Here is a 14664-nt window from a genome sequence, read left to right on the forward strand (position 1 = left end):
ACAGCAGCATGGGTTTAAGGAGACGAGGCCTAAATGGTGGGGATTATTCTGTCGCTCCGTCCCGCCTGCCCGCCCGCCCGCCAGCTCTCTCCCTCTCTTAGCCTATTTTCCTGCGTGAAGTGCTCTGCCTTTCATTTCATCTCCTGACGCCGCTGCAATGACCACAGACATGAGCACGGCAGGTGTTCATCGAGGTTTCCTCAAGAAATATGGTGAGCGTGTTTCTATCCCGTCATGCTCGCCATGCAGGTTGCGACTTTGGTTCACTTCCTGTTTAATCTCCTCCAACACAGGTGGAGGTGATGGAGGTTTTGGCTTTAAATGTAGGTTACCGACTCACTAAATGCGTGTGCACCTGTTTCACTGCACTTGGATATAGTGCTCATTTTTTGATGCATGTTTTGTGTTTTAAATCGTTCCCTGGGGAAATAACAAGAAAATGTGAAATGTGTTATTGTACAAAGATCACAGCCTGCAACGTTTACAGATGTAGCTTGAATTTAAAGGACTGGTATACAGCGGTGAGCTATTCTTCAGTGTTTGTTTATTTACTACCTCGTCAATCTTTAACGTGTCCATCAAATGGAAGGAGCAGCTTTAATTAAGGTTTTTGAATTAAGTGTTGGTTCCAGATGCGTTGTTCTTTTCAACAGTCTCTCCATGCTCCTGTTCCGCTGCAGTTTAACCTCTTTACCTTTGTCAGTTATTTTTAGGAAGAAAGCAATTATGTGTTTCATGTTACATTTGAAAGAGCAGATGCTTTTATTTTTAAGGCTGTTTTTAGGATTTTAATCAATAAAAAAACAAAGCACCTCACTGGAAACTGAAAAACTATTTTAGCAGACGTATCCTAGATGTATATCAACAGTTTACCAGTAGTGCGGTGGATTCAGTTTGAATTCTGTGATGGAGTGATGAGGCTTTTTGTTTGCATTTTGTTCACCTAGTATTGAATGTCACAGTCCTCCCTCCATCAGCGGTCCAGGTCATCGCGATGGAGGGTTTTACGTTTAATGTGGGTTTTTAAATACTCCGTCTCTCTCTGCACCTGCTTAACTGCAGTACCTGTGTGTAGCTATGGAGAGTGAGAAGTTTAATGTGATTGGTGCGATCATACAAACCATGTTTTGAGTTATAAACCAATTACAAAAACAAAATAAATGTGTTTTTATAAGATTACAGAAAAACTGAATTATAAAAAAAGATCAACTTGCGTTCTCTATGAGACGTCACAGTCTGCATGTTTTTAAAGTAGGTTACTGATGCACTGATGTACTGTCTCTCAGCTCTGTAATCTGTGTCAGCAGTGAGCATGTATGTATTTTATATTGTATGATAAGCACTTCATCCTTAATAATAGAATGTTTCATTAGGTAAATGATTACTGTATTAGTTAATATAACCATGTCAATGTGGTTATTTTATTTACAGTACACAACACTATATGACCTTTTCATTGACTTGGTTTTTAATACTATAATCTGATAACTATTCAATCAAATTCTTTTCTATCAGATATCCAGGTCAGCATGAGGAATGCTTTTGCATTTAATGATTACAGATGCAGTGTTGATTTAATACTGTCTTCGGGCTCTTGTTCATACCTGCTCTCTGTGTCGGCACATTAATCTCCCTATTTTAATCATGACTTCTAATTTAAATCAACCAAAAATCCAGCAAGAACCAAAGAAACTAACAAAAACAAATGTGTCATTTAGGAAATTAGCAGAAATCAGATTGTTTAGTCTACAATAAGTGATTTTTCTATAGATCTATCGGTGGTCCATGTCAACATGATGTAGTTTTCATCATGAAATGTGGGTGACAGATGCACTGCTCTTTGGATTTTTATAGTAACCAATATCAGTAATTAGTTAATCGTTCTTGACAGAAATTTTTATCACATTTCCATTTAGTGTTTTTAAACATCCACTGGAACTGCCAACAACAAGCTCTGTCATAAAGTTTGAACTAAAACAAGACTTTGTTATGGAATGTGATTCATTTTTTTATTTCTTTATTTCTGATCTCTGTTGAGCAAGCATTATTTATATATTATATATATATATATAACATTCCAGACCGAAATGTGGAACTTTAAGATCCTCAGAATCAAAAACATCAATTTATGTGCAAAACACGCATCTGCACAACTATGTTAGATAGATAGATAGATAGATAGATAGATAGATAGATAGATAGATAGATAGATAGATAGATAGATAGATATTAACACTAACAGTTTCTAGGTACACTTCTTGTATTAATTTCATAAACACTGTCAAGGCCCCATATATGAACATATAGTAAGAGTGAAACGATAAAGAAGTACAATAAATACCATGATCATGACGCCTCATAGCTGGAAAACCTCCAGTGAGACTAGAAGATGGCCTTGGAGGGATTTCTTAGTAAAGTTTGCATGATCTCCCTGCGTGTCTTTTTCTGTGGGTACTGTGGTTTTCCTCAGAGTGCAAAAACGTCTTTATGAGAATAATTAGTGACTCCAAACTGCCCATAGATTTGAATACGCATTAATGATGCTCTGACTCTGCCAATGTTTTAGCATGTTAAATTTCAAAAGTACAGACCTTGATAACGGGCTTGGGTTAGGGCTGTTCCCTTTTACAAAATCCACCTGTTCATTTTTAATCCTCTCTGTGTAGAAGCAAAGCAGATACTGTATGCTCAATCCAGAAACATTTGCTCTCCTTTTCTACCATCATTACACAACAGGTATTTATCAACATGACATGTATGTCTTGTCCCCAAAACAGAAACGGCACAGTGTGTTTTCCCAATAGTTGAAAGGCTTTTTTTTTTTTTTAAAATTCAGTTAAAATGCTTTTACACAGAACAGTCAAAACAAGTGGGGGAAAAAAAGTACCTGATAGTGGATGTGATATATCAGGCATCAAGATTGTTGTGCTACAAGCAAAAAAAACAACAACAAAAGGGGATTGACGGGTCAGAGCACCTTGAAAACTGCAGCTATTTTGGGGTGAGCCTGCAGAAGTCAGTATCTATCAAAAGTCGTCTGGTTAAGATAAAGTGAGTGTTTATTGCCATTGCACGGTTGTACACTAACATAAGAAAACTGGCACAAAGTCCTACTCCTCCCTGGAAAATATGTAGAGTAGATAAAAAGACATTGACACATATCAAACAGATAGAATGAACACATAGAACGTTCAATCCTTGGGATATTTCTTCATTATTAACCTGTATGTAAAGCAGGAAAGGGCGACATCATGAGGGCTGCATTCATTGTATCCTCGCGATGAGACGGACCGAATTCTAAAACTACTCATCCACTGCAAGGACTTAGGAGAATTACAGATAAATCGACATGCAGTTGTTTGTTTTACCTTGAAATAGACTTTTCTCAATTGATAACTCCTTCAAATGTGATTAAATGACCCGTGAAACCAATTATTTGTTATTTTTGTAATTTTGTCTGCACCATCAGTTGCCCTTGCCTGATCTGATGCAACAAAAGGAAAAGTGGTGGCCTCAAGGTTGTAACCAGAGGATTGCTGGTTCGAAACCCAGTGCAGCAGTAACCAACGTGTGTCCTTGAGCAAAGCCCTTTGCCCTCCCAGAACCCAGATTTTCCTTGAAGCCCCCCAAATTCACCTCTAAGAAAGGCCGTGGAGATCCTCTTCTAGTTACCAAAACATTACAGTTTAGACAAACTCTGGTGGACACAGCCACTCCTAGAAAGATTAAAAAATAAATAAATCTGTCAATGGATTTTATTCCCATAAAAAAATAAACTCCAACAGAAATTTACCCATAAAAAGTCTTGGATTTATATTTTCATTAATCTTTAATATTATTGATATTTTTTCAAATAGTTTCTTTGCAGTTAATCATCTTGCGTTGTTAGAGATGCTGCCTTGTGAAATGCATTAACTTTACTGGATAGAAATGATTCAGCTTTAAAACTCTATGTAGGACTTTTATTTGTATCCTATTTTGTGTCTGGGCATGATACTCAATTAATTTCTCTTGCTGTTTCCACACTTTGCAAAATCAGTCAGCACACAAACAGCTAAAATGTTTCTTTGCAAACATTTCTAATCAGTCACACAGTGGAAACTCTAGAGATTAGGGAGGAATTAACTATGAGCACAGCCACACATGGCTCTGGTTCAGTGTGATGGGATGATGAAAAAAGATGAATAGAAGTAACCACCTGTTATTTTTTTTCTGACAGAATGCTTGCACTTAAAAATTTGGCTGCAATTTGAATGGATGAGTCTTAATCTTTTATTTACTTTTTGTTTTGGTGGACTGTAAACTGTATAATGAGGACAAGAGACATGGTCGACTCCTGCAGGAAAAACGTGTTTAGTTCCGTAACCAGGAAGTAGTACAACGCACAGATAGGTCCAATGCATTGTGGGGCATGTTGGCCAATACGCTTACTGCTACATAAACCCAATTCACAAAGGAGACAATAAAGTAAATTTTGACACAAGTGATAATCGGCAGTCCCATGTGTCAGCACTGAAGACATTGAAAAACATAAATATTCAGCACATTTCAGCAGAAAGGCAAGCCAGTGTGCTTCATGTGGGCATGAATATCGACAAATGTAGAAAAACCATAGAAAAAACAAAACATGTAAAAGAAAAAATCAAAGCACATATATATATATATATATATATATATATATATATATATATATATATATATATGAAAACTTAAAACAGCTTCTGGTTGTTTGTCCAGTTCATGACTATAACTCATGATCAGAGGCTTAAACCATTTAGAGCTTCGTTTAACCAATAGCTTTAATATCAAATCCTAATTTTACAGTTTCTAACTCTGTTCTGTTGCTTTCTTCCCTGCAGGCGGCTTCATGTTCAAGCAGTGGAAGGAGAAGTACGTGGTTCTGACCATGGAGGGGACCCTGCTGGTGTGCCGGGATGCAGAGTCCCCCCCGGACCAGGTGGTCGCCCTCCAAACACACTGCGAGTCCGTGGCAGAGGGACGAGATATACTTGACCTGCCCAAACTGCCCCCAGGGGGCAGGAGGGACTGCTGCTTCGCCGTCATCCTGCAGCAGAGCAAATTCCTGCTGCTGCTCACTGACAACCCCGACGACTGCAAGTACGTCTTGCTCTTTATCTCCGTCTGGATTTTAGACGTCCTTTGTCCCACTCACAATCACATGGTATCAGCACTTTGTCTTTTAAGACGCTTTGATACCAGCTGCTATCAGACATGTTGACTGTGCAATAAAAAGATCAATAAAACTGAAACAATATACTTTCTCTTATGCTGTGTTTGGAGTTTAAAGCTTGAATCCAGATAACAAAAAATAACTCCTTAATTTGATGTCTCACAGTCTTTGGCTGAAGCTGATCAGGAAAGTGAGAGAGGTGAGTTTTTGTTTTTTCATTCAGAATATGTAATGAATGCAAATATCCGAAAAGGCTGCTCTGGTTTTGATCTCTCTGACAGTAAGCTTTTTTTCAGGGTGCCCTGCCACCTCTGACCATTCAGAGACACCACAGCCTCACCGCCTGCATCACAGACAGAGAGCCCGACTCATTCGGAGACAAAGACCCCAGGTCACCCCGGGTGGGCGAGGGCACGCCTCCATTGTTGTCCCGAGTCACTGAACGTGGAGGCTCCTTCAGAGAAAGAGGCCAAATCCCAGGTGTGCTCTCAGATCTTCGGTATATGACATCAGTCTCTGTTCATTTGCTGAAGTGTCTCTGAGCAAAACGCGAAATCTGAAGTTGCTTCCAATCGAAGGTCTAACACCCTGCACAGGGATGCATGATATTAATGTGCCGATATCCGGTATTTTTAAAGGGGTCATAATAGGCAAAATTCACTTTCTAATGGTTTTCTAACAGTAATATGTATCCCAATAACTGGACTGACGCCCCAGAAGTGAAGAAAGTCTATCATCTCTCTTTCTGACTTGTTTCAGTTTTTAAAAAGTGTGTTGCTGGAGCGAATCAGAAATATATATATATATATACTATATAGTGTCATCGGGGGTTAATCCAATCCCAATCAAGTTAGGCCCTCCGTTTGACCTTCCCACATTTAAGGAGCTCTGCTCTGGCACATATCACCACGAGAGGAAGTACTTCCTCCTCTTCCCAAGATGGACATGTGCGGGCAGAGCCAGTCCAGCTCACACAGACACAGCAGATTCTGAATGCAGCTCCTATGATCCAATATTCAAATGAATGAAAATCAAGGAAAAGCAATAAACTTTGAATACAACGATTGTTGGACGAACGATAATATGACCCTTTTAAAAGAATATCTCGCAGATTACCTATGTTGAGTCCACAGGATCCGTCAATTTCCCACTTCGTCTAAACTCGCTCCAATGTTTTCAGAAATACTCATCACTGAACTGTTTTTGTAAAACATAAAGTTTGTGACCAAGCCGCCATGTTGGTTTGGTTTGAACTCCACGGCTTTTAAACCTGAGCCATGCTACATGCTACATGCTAAACAGTTTTGAGGCATGTTTTGTGTGTGCGGCATACAGTCCAGCTCGGTTCCCTGTATTGTACAAAAGAGTTGCACGTCGAAGGAAAGCCTCTTTTTAGATTTCCATGCGAGACAAAAAAAAGCCTTTGTGGAATTGAACCAGAAGCTCGTCTCTTGATCTCACGTTGGTTGCGCCAAAAAACAACCCCAAAAAACTGCAAGTCGATTGTCTGCATTTTATGTATATGTTTTACTATTTAGTGTTTATTGGCCGATGTGCAAATATCACCCTGCATGTCACCCATGAAGCCAACATTACCTCAAAGCTTTTAGAATGTTTTTTCAACCGGTTCATATCAGTCCTCTAATCTCCTCAACAGTTGGCGGTCCGCGGCGGACGGTGCGCAGTGCTTCTGTCGCGCCGCCCCATCGCGTATCTGACTGCCTTCGCCACGGCAACAGCAGCGACGCCCGCGCGGTGAGGGCGGTGTGCCTGCTGATGGGAGGGGCGGCGGCCTCGTCCGCTCTGGGCTACCTGAGCTCCTGCCCCCCCTCCTCCCCTCTTGCCACCAGAGCGCCGGAGCTGGCCCACAGCGCCGGGGGCTTCTCCGAGCTAGCCGCAGGCGGCTCCTTCCACGCTTGCAGCCAGGACGTCGACTCCCCTCAATTCAACAGCTTCGACTTCGAAGCAGACTCCGACTTTGATGCGTTTGACTGTGGAGGGTTTGTTTTTTAACTGTGATAGGGAAAACTCTTTAAAAGTCCCTTTGTTCTTAACCAAATCCCCTCATTGGTTTTCCTTCATGATGGCTGACTTGAGTTATCCATACGTCTAATTTATATATCATTGAAGGTGTTCTTCCTGGCATTAAGCCCACGCTCCTTATCTCCCATTTACAATTGTGCTGCCATTTTCAGGAGTGTACATTTGTGGGATGAGCAGCAGACTGAGTGTGGGCTTTGTGCCCATGAGAAATTTGACAAATCTCTGTCAACGCTGTCAGCTGGCGGTGGAAACATACTCCATAACAACGCAGAAATATTCACTTTGTAGAACTCTACAAAGTTGTCTGTGTGGTTGGTGGTGGGAGAGTGGGATGCCAAACACATGTTTAACCATCAACAGACTTTTTCTTTCTTTCTTTCTTTCTTTCTTTCTTCCTTTCTTTTTGAGCGGTGGGAATAGTATAGACTAGCTAGAACCAGCAGATGGCGATGGATGCCAACTGCCTTTGAGCTCAAGTGAAAAAGAAGAAGGGAAACAGTCATCAGGGATATAAAAAAAAGCTGCTTATAAGAGAGAGAGGGAAACAATCATCAGGGACAACGAGAGTGGTGGGAAACACTGTAGATAGATAGAACCAGCAGATAGTGGTAATGCAGCTCTATGGATGCAAACTGCCATTAAACCCAGAAGAAGAAGAAGAAGAAGAAGAAGAAGAAGAAGAAGAAGAAGAAGAATGCCCAATCTATGAGTTTTTTGGGGATTGTGCAAAAATTGTTTTCTCTATTCATTGTTCCTGCATTGGCCTAGAACTTTTCCCATTGTGTATAACCAGGCTCCACGTACTCCGGCCATGTCCACAGGAGAACGCCATTTCCCATTTGCTAAAAACAATGATCATCGACACACCTCCCGATAACCCTGCAACCCTTCCCAAGACGTCACCTAACAACAACAACAATGGCGGAATGCATGCTCCAGATCAAGCTGCAGAAGCTGCTGATGCTTTTTGGTTTAACAAGGCCAGATGTCAGACTGGCGACCTGTCCAGGGTGTACCCTGCCCTCGCCCACAGGAGGCTGGGATCGGCTCCACCACCCCCACAACCCTGAACTGGAAAAGGGGGAAAGAAGATGGATGGTTTTTGTTTTTGCATGCTGTGTGTCTTCTCCGTTTTTGGTGTATTTCTGTTGTGTGGTTTCAGCGCCACCTATCGGCCTCCCATAGTTTTCATGGTGACAGATGTTTCCCGTGTGGACAAGAACTACAAGGAGGAAACAGAGTGAGCCGCGGACGAGGCCTCAGTTCTGCTGCTCATCCCAAAAATGCATGGTCCTTTACTAATGTACCGTCATGCAAACTGGCCTAGGCCTATATTGTGATCAGCACTCGTGTGTGTGTGTGTGTGTGTGTGTGTGTGTGTGTGTGTGTGTGTGTGTGTGTGTGTGTGTGTGTGTGTGTGTGTGTGTGTGTGTGTGTGTGTGTGTGTGTGTGTGTGTGTGTGTCCTTGTTATCTACTGCTGACCTGTCCAGCGTGCACACTGACTTCACCCGATGTCAGCTCAGTCAGTTAAATTGGATAAGGTTGTATTGAAAATGAAAAGATAAACAAGCTTTCCTCCCGTCAATGATCTTATAACAAGAAAATCCTTACTTTTCAACCTCTCATCCACAATCTCTCCATTTGTTTTTGCCCTAATTTCGTGCATTGCCCTTTTGCCCTTTTACCCGCCATCTGCGCGTCACTCTTTTGCATGAGTGAAATCTCGGCAGCTGAAATCCGGCTGGGCATCTTTCTCTTGGATCCATCTGCTGTTTGCTGGCTGGCGTGGAGCAGCGGCGCTGATGCTGGGTCAAAGTTTGGAGTGGAAGGATGATTTAGCAGATTTACAGGGAGGTGGCAGAGGGGGGGGGGGGGGGGGGGGGGGGGGGGGGTTCTGAATGGTTCTATGCGCTTACCGGAGATTTTGTCTGGCAGCCAAAATAATCTCTTTTGGTTTAGAGCTCATGAGCTGCATGTGGACTTGTTTGCATGTGTGTGTGTTTGTTTATTCCCAGAATGAGTTCATTTTGTATTGTGCTTAAAAAAAACAACACACACACCGTTCTTTCTTTCATATAAAATGAATTGTTGGGTTGCATCTGCAGGTTGAGGATTACAGCTGAAATAACCGTCAGGTACATTTTATTTTTATACAGGGTAAGGGTGCTAATCTAGGAGACGCGTTGGTGTTTTTACAATACCACATTTAAAAGGGACTCAACTGACATACTTCTTTCACCTGATTGAAAGTTCACAATGATACGAAGGAACATCTCTTTTGATAAATGATATGGTAAAAGTTATGCAACGTGTACTTCAATTTAATTGCTGTGAAACTATACGGCTATCTATGCAGGTACAAAGGTCACTGATGCAAAACATTATCAGCAAAAACACTGTGGCAGTTGTGTTTATTTCTTTTTTGTCGTCAGAGCAGTTTATAAAGCTTTATGCAAATTTGCAGAGCAGGTTTGGCGTGTTAATGTCAGCTTAATGATGCCTACAGAAAACTATTGTTTAGTTCAGATGTATATTTTAGAGGCAGAGCGCAAATGCAGACTTTTTTTCTTTTCTAATAATCACTGATATCAGGGATTTCATCTTTTACAAGTTTGTGTTTTAACACCTGAACTGAAGTGTGTGTTACTCATTAATCACGGGTTATTTTGAAGACTGTTAGTATCCATCATATATATTTATTGTGTTTTCTTTCTGGTTCATTGTAAAGACACATTAAGTGTTGTTATCATACATTGTTTTTCATTTGCTTTGAGAAAATCACCATTTCTCATTTCATATCTTTATAAATTTTAAAACTTTGTCTGTGAATTGCTGAAGTCCATCTGCATTTTGCTGTTGTTATGATCATTCATCGTTATCAAAGAAAAATAATTATAATAAAGTTTAAAATGAAGCCAAATCACTTTTCTTTTGTGAGGTTGTGTGTTTCAGTGTCGGTTAAGGAGAAATTCTTGACATATAACATGTTTCTAAGAGTTTTAACAGCTTTTGTTACAGAATAATTTAAAATCAATGTATGTGGTTCACACATTCATTCTGAAAATACTTGAATGAAAATCATACTTTGTTTTGAAGATTGATGAAACTGATAGGTGTACATTCGGTTTGCAATTAAAACAATCCGATTTTAATAAACTGCGCTGCAAGCTGGTCAGAACTGTTGTTACTTTAGACATTTACAAATCAGTCTGTATCACCAAATATCAAGATATACATCAAATCATTGGTTTTTTCACACTGAAAGGCAGATGCTTGCTACTTTAGAGATAATTAACGTTATCGCAACTTTAAACTCTTTTTTTTATGGTCAGGAACTCACATTAGATCAAGGAGAGTAAATACATTCATACATTCTTGTATTCTGGGTGATGTGAACCAAATTTGAGGGGGCGATAGAGAAAACTGCAGTAAAATACACCTTTGTGGTGACTGTGGCTCAGTTGGTAGATTGGTACAGTGTAACAGTGTAAAGTACTCAAGCAGTGGAAAACGCAATGTAAGTGAAATCTTAAGAATGCAAATATTCTAATATTCACATATGCCCTTAAAAGGGTTAATATCAACATTTCAGTGCTGGTGGTTTGTTAGTTGTTGTGGTTGTTGTTTGCTCATTGTTGGTAGATAACATCACCATGAGATGTAAATGGTAAATGTGAATACTGATGGAGCATTGTCCCATTCACCAATTCACACAGTCGTTAATACAGTGTACCTATAAACTGTTTACACGACAACGTTTCACGTGACAACACCTAATCCGCTAAAAAAAAAAGGAGTGCGTTTACACTGCAGCAGCGGACACAGAGACAACGATGTAGTTAGTATGCCGGGCCACTGGAGGGCGCTGTTGCTTAATTTTGTAATGAAGCTACACAGATGTGTGTGCAGAGAGCAAAACACTATAAACGTGAAGAAAATGGAGAGCACCCGATATCCGCATGGACTGATGACGCATCGGATGCTATCAGGGGTGAGTCTCAACTATTAAACTACTGATCTGGAAGATACAACTAGAATATGGACCGTGAGTCATACGACTACGCGGCCGCCATGTTTGTTTACAACTGAATGAGCAGGAGGGCGGGGGAGACATGTGCATGCGCAGTAGCAGGCTCTGTTGCCTCCATCAGTCTCTGCAGGAGGGATTAGCGCCGTGAAATAATCTTTCCACCTTGGGATTTAAAACTTTGCGGATACAGTGCATCCGCAAACTGGTGTCGTGTAAACGGACCCCCCAAAAGTGAAGAAAGTTTTGCGGATACACTCAAATTCGTAGTCGTGTAAACGGCCCCCCAGGTTACCTTTTCTCTTGACTGCTGGTGTTTCCCTGTGCGTCTGGCGTGGGTTATTAATAGTTGGTCATTTCACAAACTTTCTTTGAGAACTTACTTAAACTAGGAAAGAATAAGTTTTGACATGTTATATTTAATTCTAATGCATTTGTTTTCTTTCATTATTTCAATTTTGAAGTACTTTAAGCTGTATTTTATGTATGAAATTTTCTATATAAATAAAGGGATTGTTATGAAGATGAAAATTTTAATTATTATTATTATTATTATCTATTTGGTGAATGTGCCCCTTCATGCAGGGTCATAGTAAAGGCCCAGTGTTAGTTCATTTTTGTGGATCGTCTCCCACATAGTAACATTTCCAAAGACCTGCAGTGTGCTTGATAAACATGATCACTTCATTGACCTTGATAAATTGAGGTTGTTGAAACATTTGCACACGCTTTGCCACTGTGAGCAAAAGGTTACGAAGGAAATAAACACCAAAGCAGACTGACATTGCTGCCATTGCTGCAAATTCCATACACACCTGTTCAAGGAAGAAAGGATAAGGGGTCAAGTCAAGTCAAGTCAGCTTTATTTATACAGCACTTTAAAACAGTTGTGGCTGAGGCCAAAGTGCTTTCCAATAAAAGACTAAATAAAAAAGTACAGTAAAGAGTAAAAACAGTGAAATACAATAAACAAACAATCGATTGGCAACAATAAAACCTGGGACAGAGTCTCAAACATGGTTAAAAACCAAGGAATAAAAGTGGGTTTTAAGATTAGTTTTAAAAGTGGACAGTGAGGGGGATTGTCTGATGGGCAGTGGTAGCTCATTCCACAACAGAGGGGCTGCAACAGAAAAGGCCCTGTCCCCTCTGAGCTTTCGTTTGGACCTCGGTACCTCCAGAAGAAGCTGATCAGCTGACCGGAGGCACCGAGCAGGGGTGTAGGGGTGGAGCAGCTCAGAGAGGTAGGGCGGGGCAAGACCATTCAGAGATTTAAAAACAAATAAAAGAATCTTAAAACGAATTCTAAAATGCACAGGCAGCCAGTGGAGAGACGCCAGAACGGGTGTTATGTGCTCCCTCTTACGTGCTCCAGTTAGAAGGCGGGCTGCAGCGTTCTGGACTAACTGGAGACGAGCGAGGGAGGACTGGCTGACTCCAACATAAAGTGCGTTACAGTAATCCAGCCGGGATGTAATAAAAGCATGGATTACTGTTTCAAAGTGCTGCTGTGCCAGAATGGTCTTTACCTTTGCAAGCCTTCTGAGGTGGAAGAAGCTGGACTTTACCACTGCCCTAATCTGAGAATCCAATTTAAAATCACTGTCCATTCTAAAACCTAGGTTCAAAACCACTGGCTTCACATGTGGAGCCAGGGGACCCAGGTCAAAAAGAGGGGGTTTACAGGAGCCACTGGGCCCGAACACCATCACCTCAGTTTTGTTTTCATTAAAACTTAAAAAGTTAAAAGCCATCCAGGCTTTAATGTCCTCAAGGCATGACAGGAGAGGAGACAGTGAGGAGGCATATTTCTTATTAAGTGGGACATAAATCTGGCTGTCGTCCGCATAACAGTGAAAAGAGATGCCATGTCTCCTGAGCACAGAGCCCAGTGGGAGAAGGTACAGGGAAAAAAGCAGGGGCCCTAGAATTGAGCCTTGTGGAACCCCATATGTGAGAGGAGCAGAGGAGAATTCAGAGCCAGCAAGGCTAACACACATGGTTCTGTCTGCCAGATAGGATTTAAACCAGGCCAGAGCTGTACCATGGATGCCCACCAGGTGCTGCAGCTGGGACATCAAGATGCTGTGGTCCACGGTGTCGAATGCAGCAGTCAGGTCTAGCAGAACCAGAACCATATGATCACCACGATCATTTGCCTGGAGGATGTCATTAAAAACCCTGAGCAATGCTGACTGAGCTGTGCGTGGACAACCTTCTCCAAAATCTTTGAGATAAAAGGCAGCTTGGAGATGGGCCTAAAATTAGCCAAGACAGCCTGGTCAAGGCCTGGTTTCTTAAGAAGGGGCTGCACCACTGCATGTTTAAAAAGCACAGGAACAACACCAGATGAAAGGCTGCAGTTAATAATAGTGAGGATGAGCTGCCCTATGCTGTGGAAGGTTCCTTTAAAAAGATGAGGAGGGACAGCATCCCGGGGGGAACCTGAGGGCTTCAAATGTGCAACCACATCCCCTAAAAGTTGCAAAGTCACTGGCTCAAACTCGTCAAGTGTAACCGGACAAGAAGCAGAGTTAGAAGGATCAGAGCCAGGAGCTGGAATCAGGGCCCTGGTGACAAGAACCTTGTCAATGAAGAATTGCAGGAAGTTTTCACACATTTCAGGGGAGGATTCTGGGAACACAGACTGTGGGGCATCTAAAACAGAAACAATGGTTCTAAAAAGCAGGCGCAAGTCGTGGCAGTTTTCCAGGATTAGTTTTGACAAGTGCTCCCTTTTAGCCTCTTTTACAGTGTTCTGATATTTGTGCCAGCTCTCCTTTAAGATTTGCAGGGAAACATGCAGTTTGTCCTTCTTCCACCTGCGCTCAGCTCTGCGACACTCCTGTCTGACTGCCCGGGTTCTTTCATTGAACCAAGGCTCAGGTTTGGCTTTAGGCTGCCTAGTTTTTAATGGAGCCACAGAGTGCAGAATAGATGTGCAGGAGGAGTGAAACCAAGAACTGAGCTCCTCTGCATCAGTAAACTCAGGGGGGACACGCAGCAGAGAAAAGTCCAGCAGTGGAGGAGTTAAAGGTACGACAGAGTCGAGCAGGAACACGGTTTTTAACTGCAGCACGGGAAAAGCTAATATCAAATAAGACAGGCAGATGATCAGAAAGCACATTGTCACATATCACCAAGTTACTCACAGACAGACCATGACAAAGTACCAGATCTAAAGTATGCCCACGTTCGTGTGTGGAGCCAGATACACACTGAACAAGGTTAAAAGTGTCAATAAGATTTAAGAAGTCCTTCACAAGAGGTTTATCAGGACAACAAACATGTATGTTGAAATCTCCAACGATAAGAACACGATCGTATCTTGGCATGAGTCCAGCCAGAAAGTCAGAGAAGTCGCTGATAAAATCCTTATGGTAATAAATTATATAGTTTTAC

The 14664-nt window shown here is 41.5% G+C and overlaps 1 protein-coding gene across 1 annotated transcript; it reads left to right on the forward strand.

Annotated features, from left to right (window-relative positions):
- LOC308107911 (uncharacterized protein) lies at positions 1-7882 on the forward strand. The gene is made up of 5 exons (XM_080460504.1): positions 1-212; positions 4860-5118; positions 5357-5390; positions 5488-5671; positions 6849-7882. The coding sequence occupies exons 1-5, from the start codon at positions 158-160 to the stop codon at positions 7202-7204; spliced, it is 888 nt and encodes a 295-aa protein (XP_080316630.1). The 5' UTR covers positions 1-157; the 3' UTR covers positions 7205-7882.
- The last annotated feature ends 6782 nt before the right edge of the window (positions 7883-14664 follow it).

The sequence above is a fragment of the Lipophrys pholis genome (genome assembly GCF_963383615.2).
Source record: "Lipophrys pholis genome assembly, chromosome: 3".
Classification (NCBI taxonomy): Eukaryota; Metazoa; Chordata; class Actinopteri; order Blenniiformes; family Blenniidae; genus Lipophrys; species Lipophrys pholis.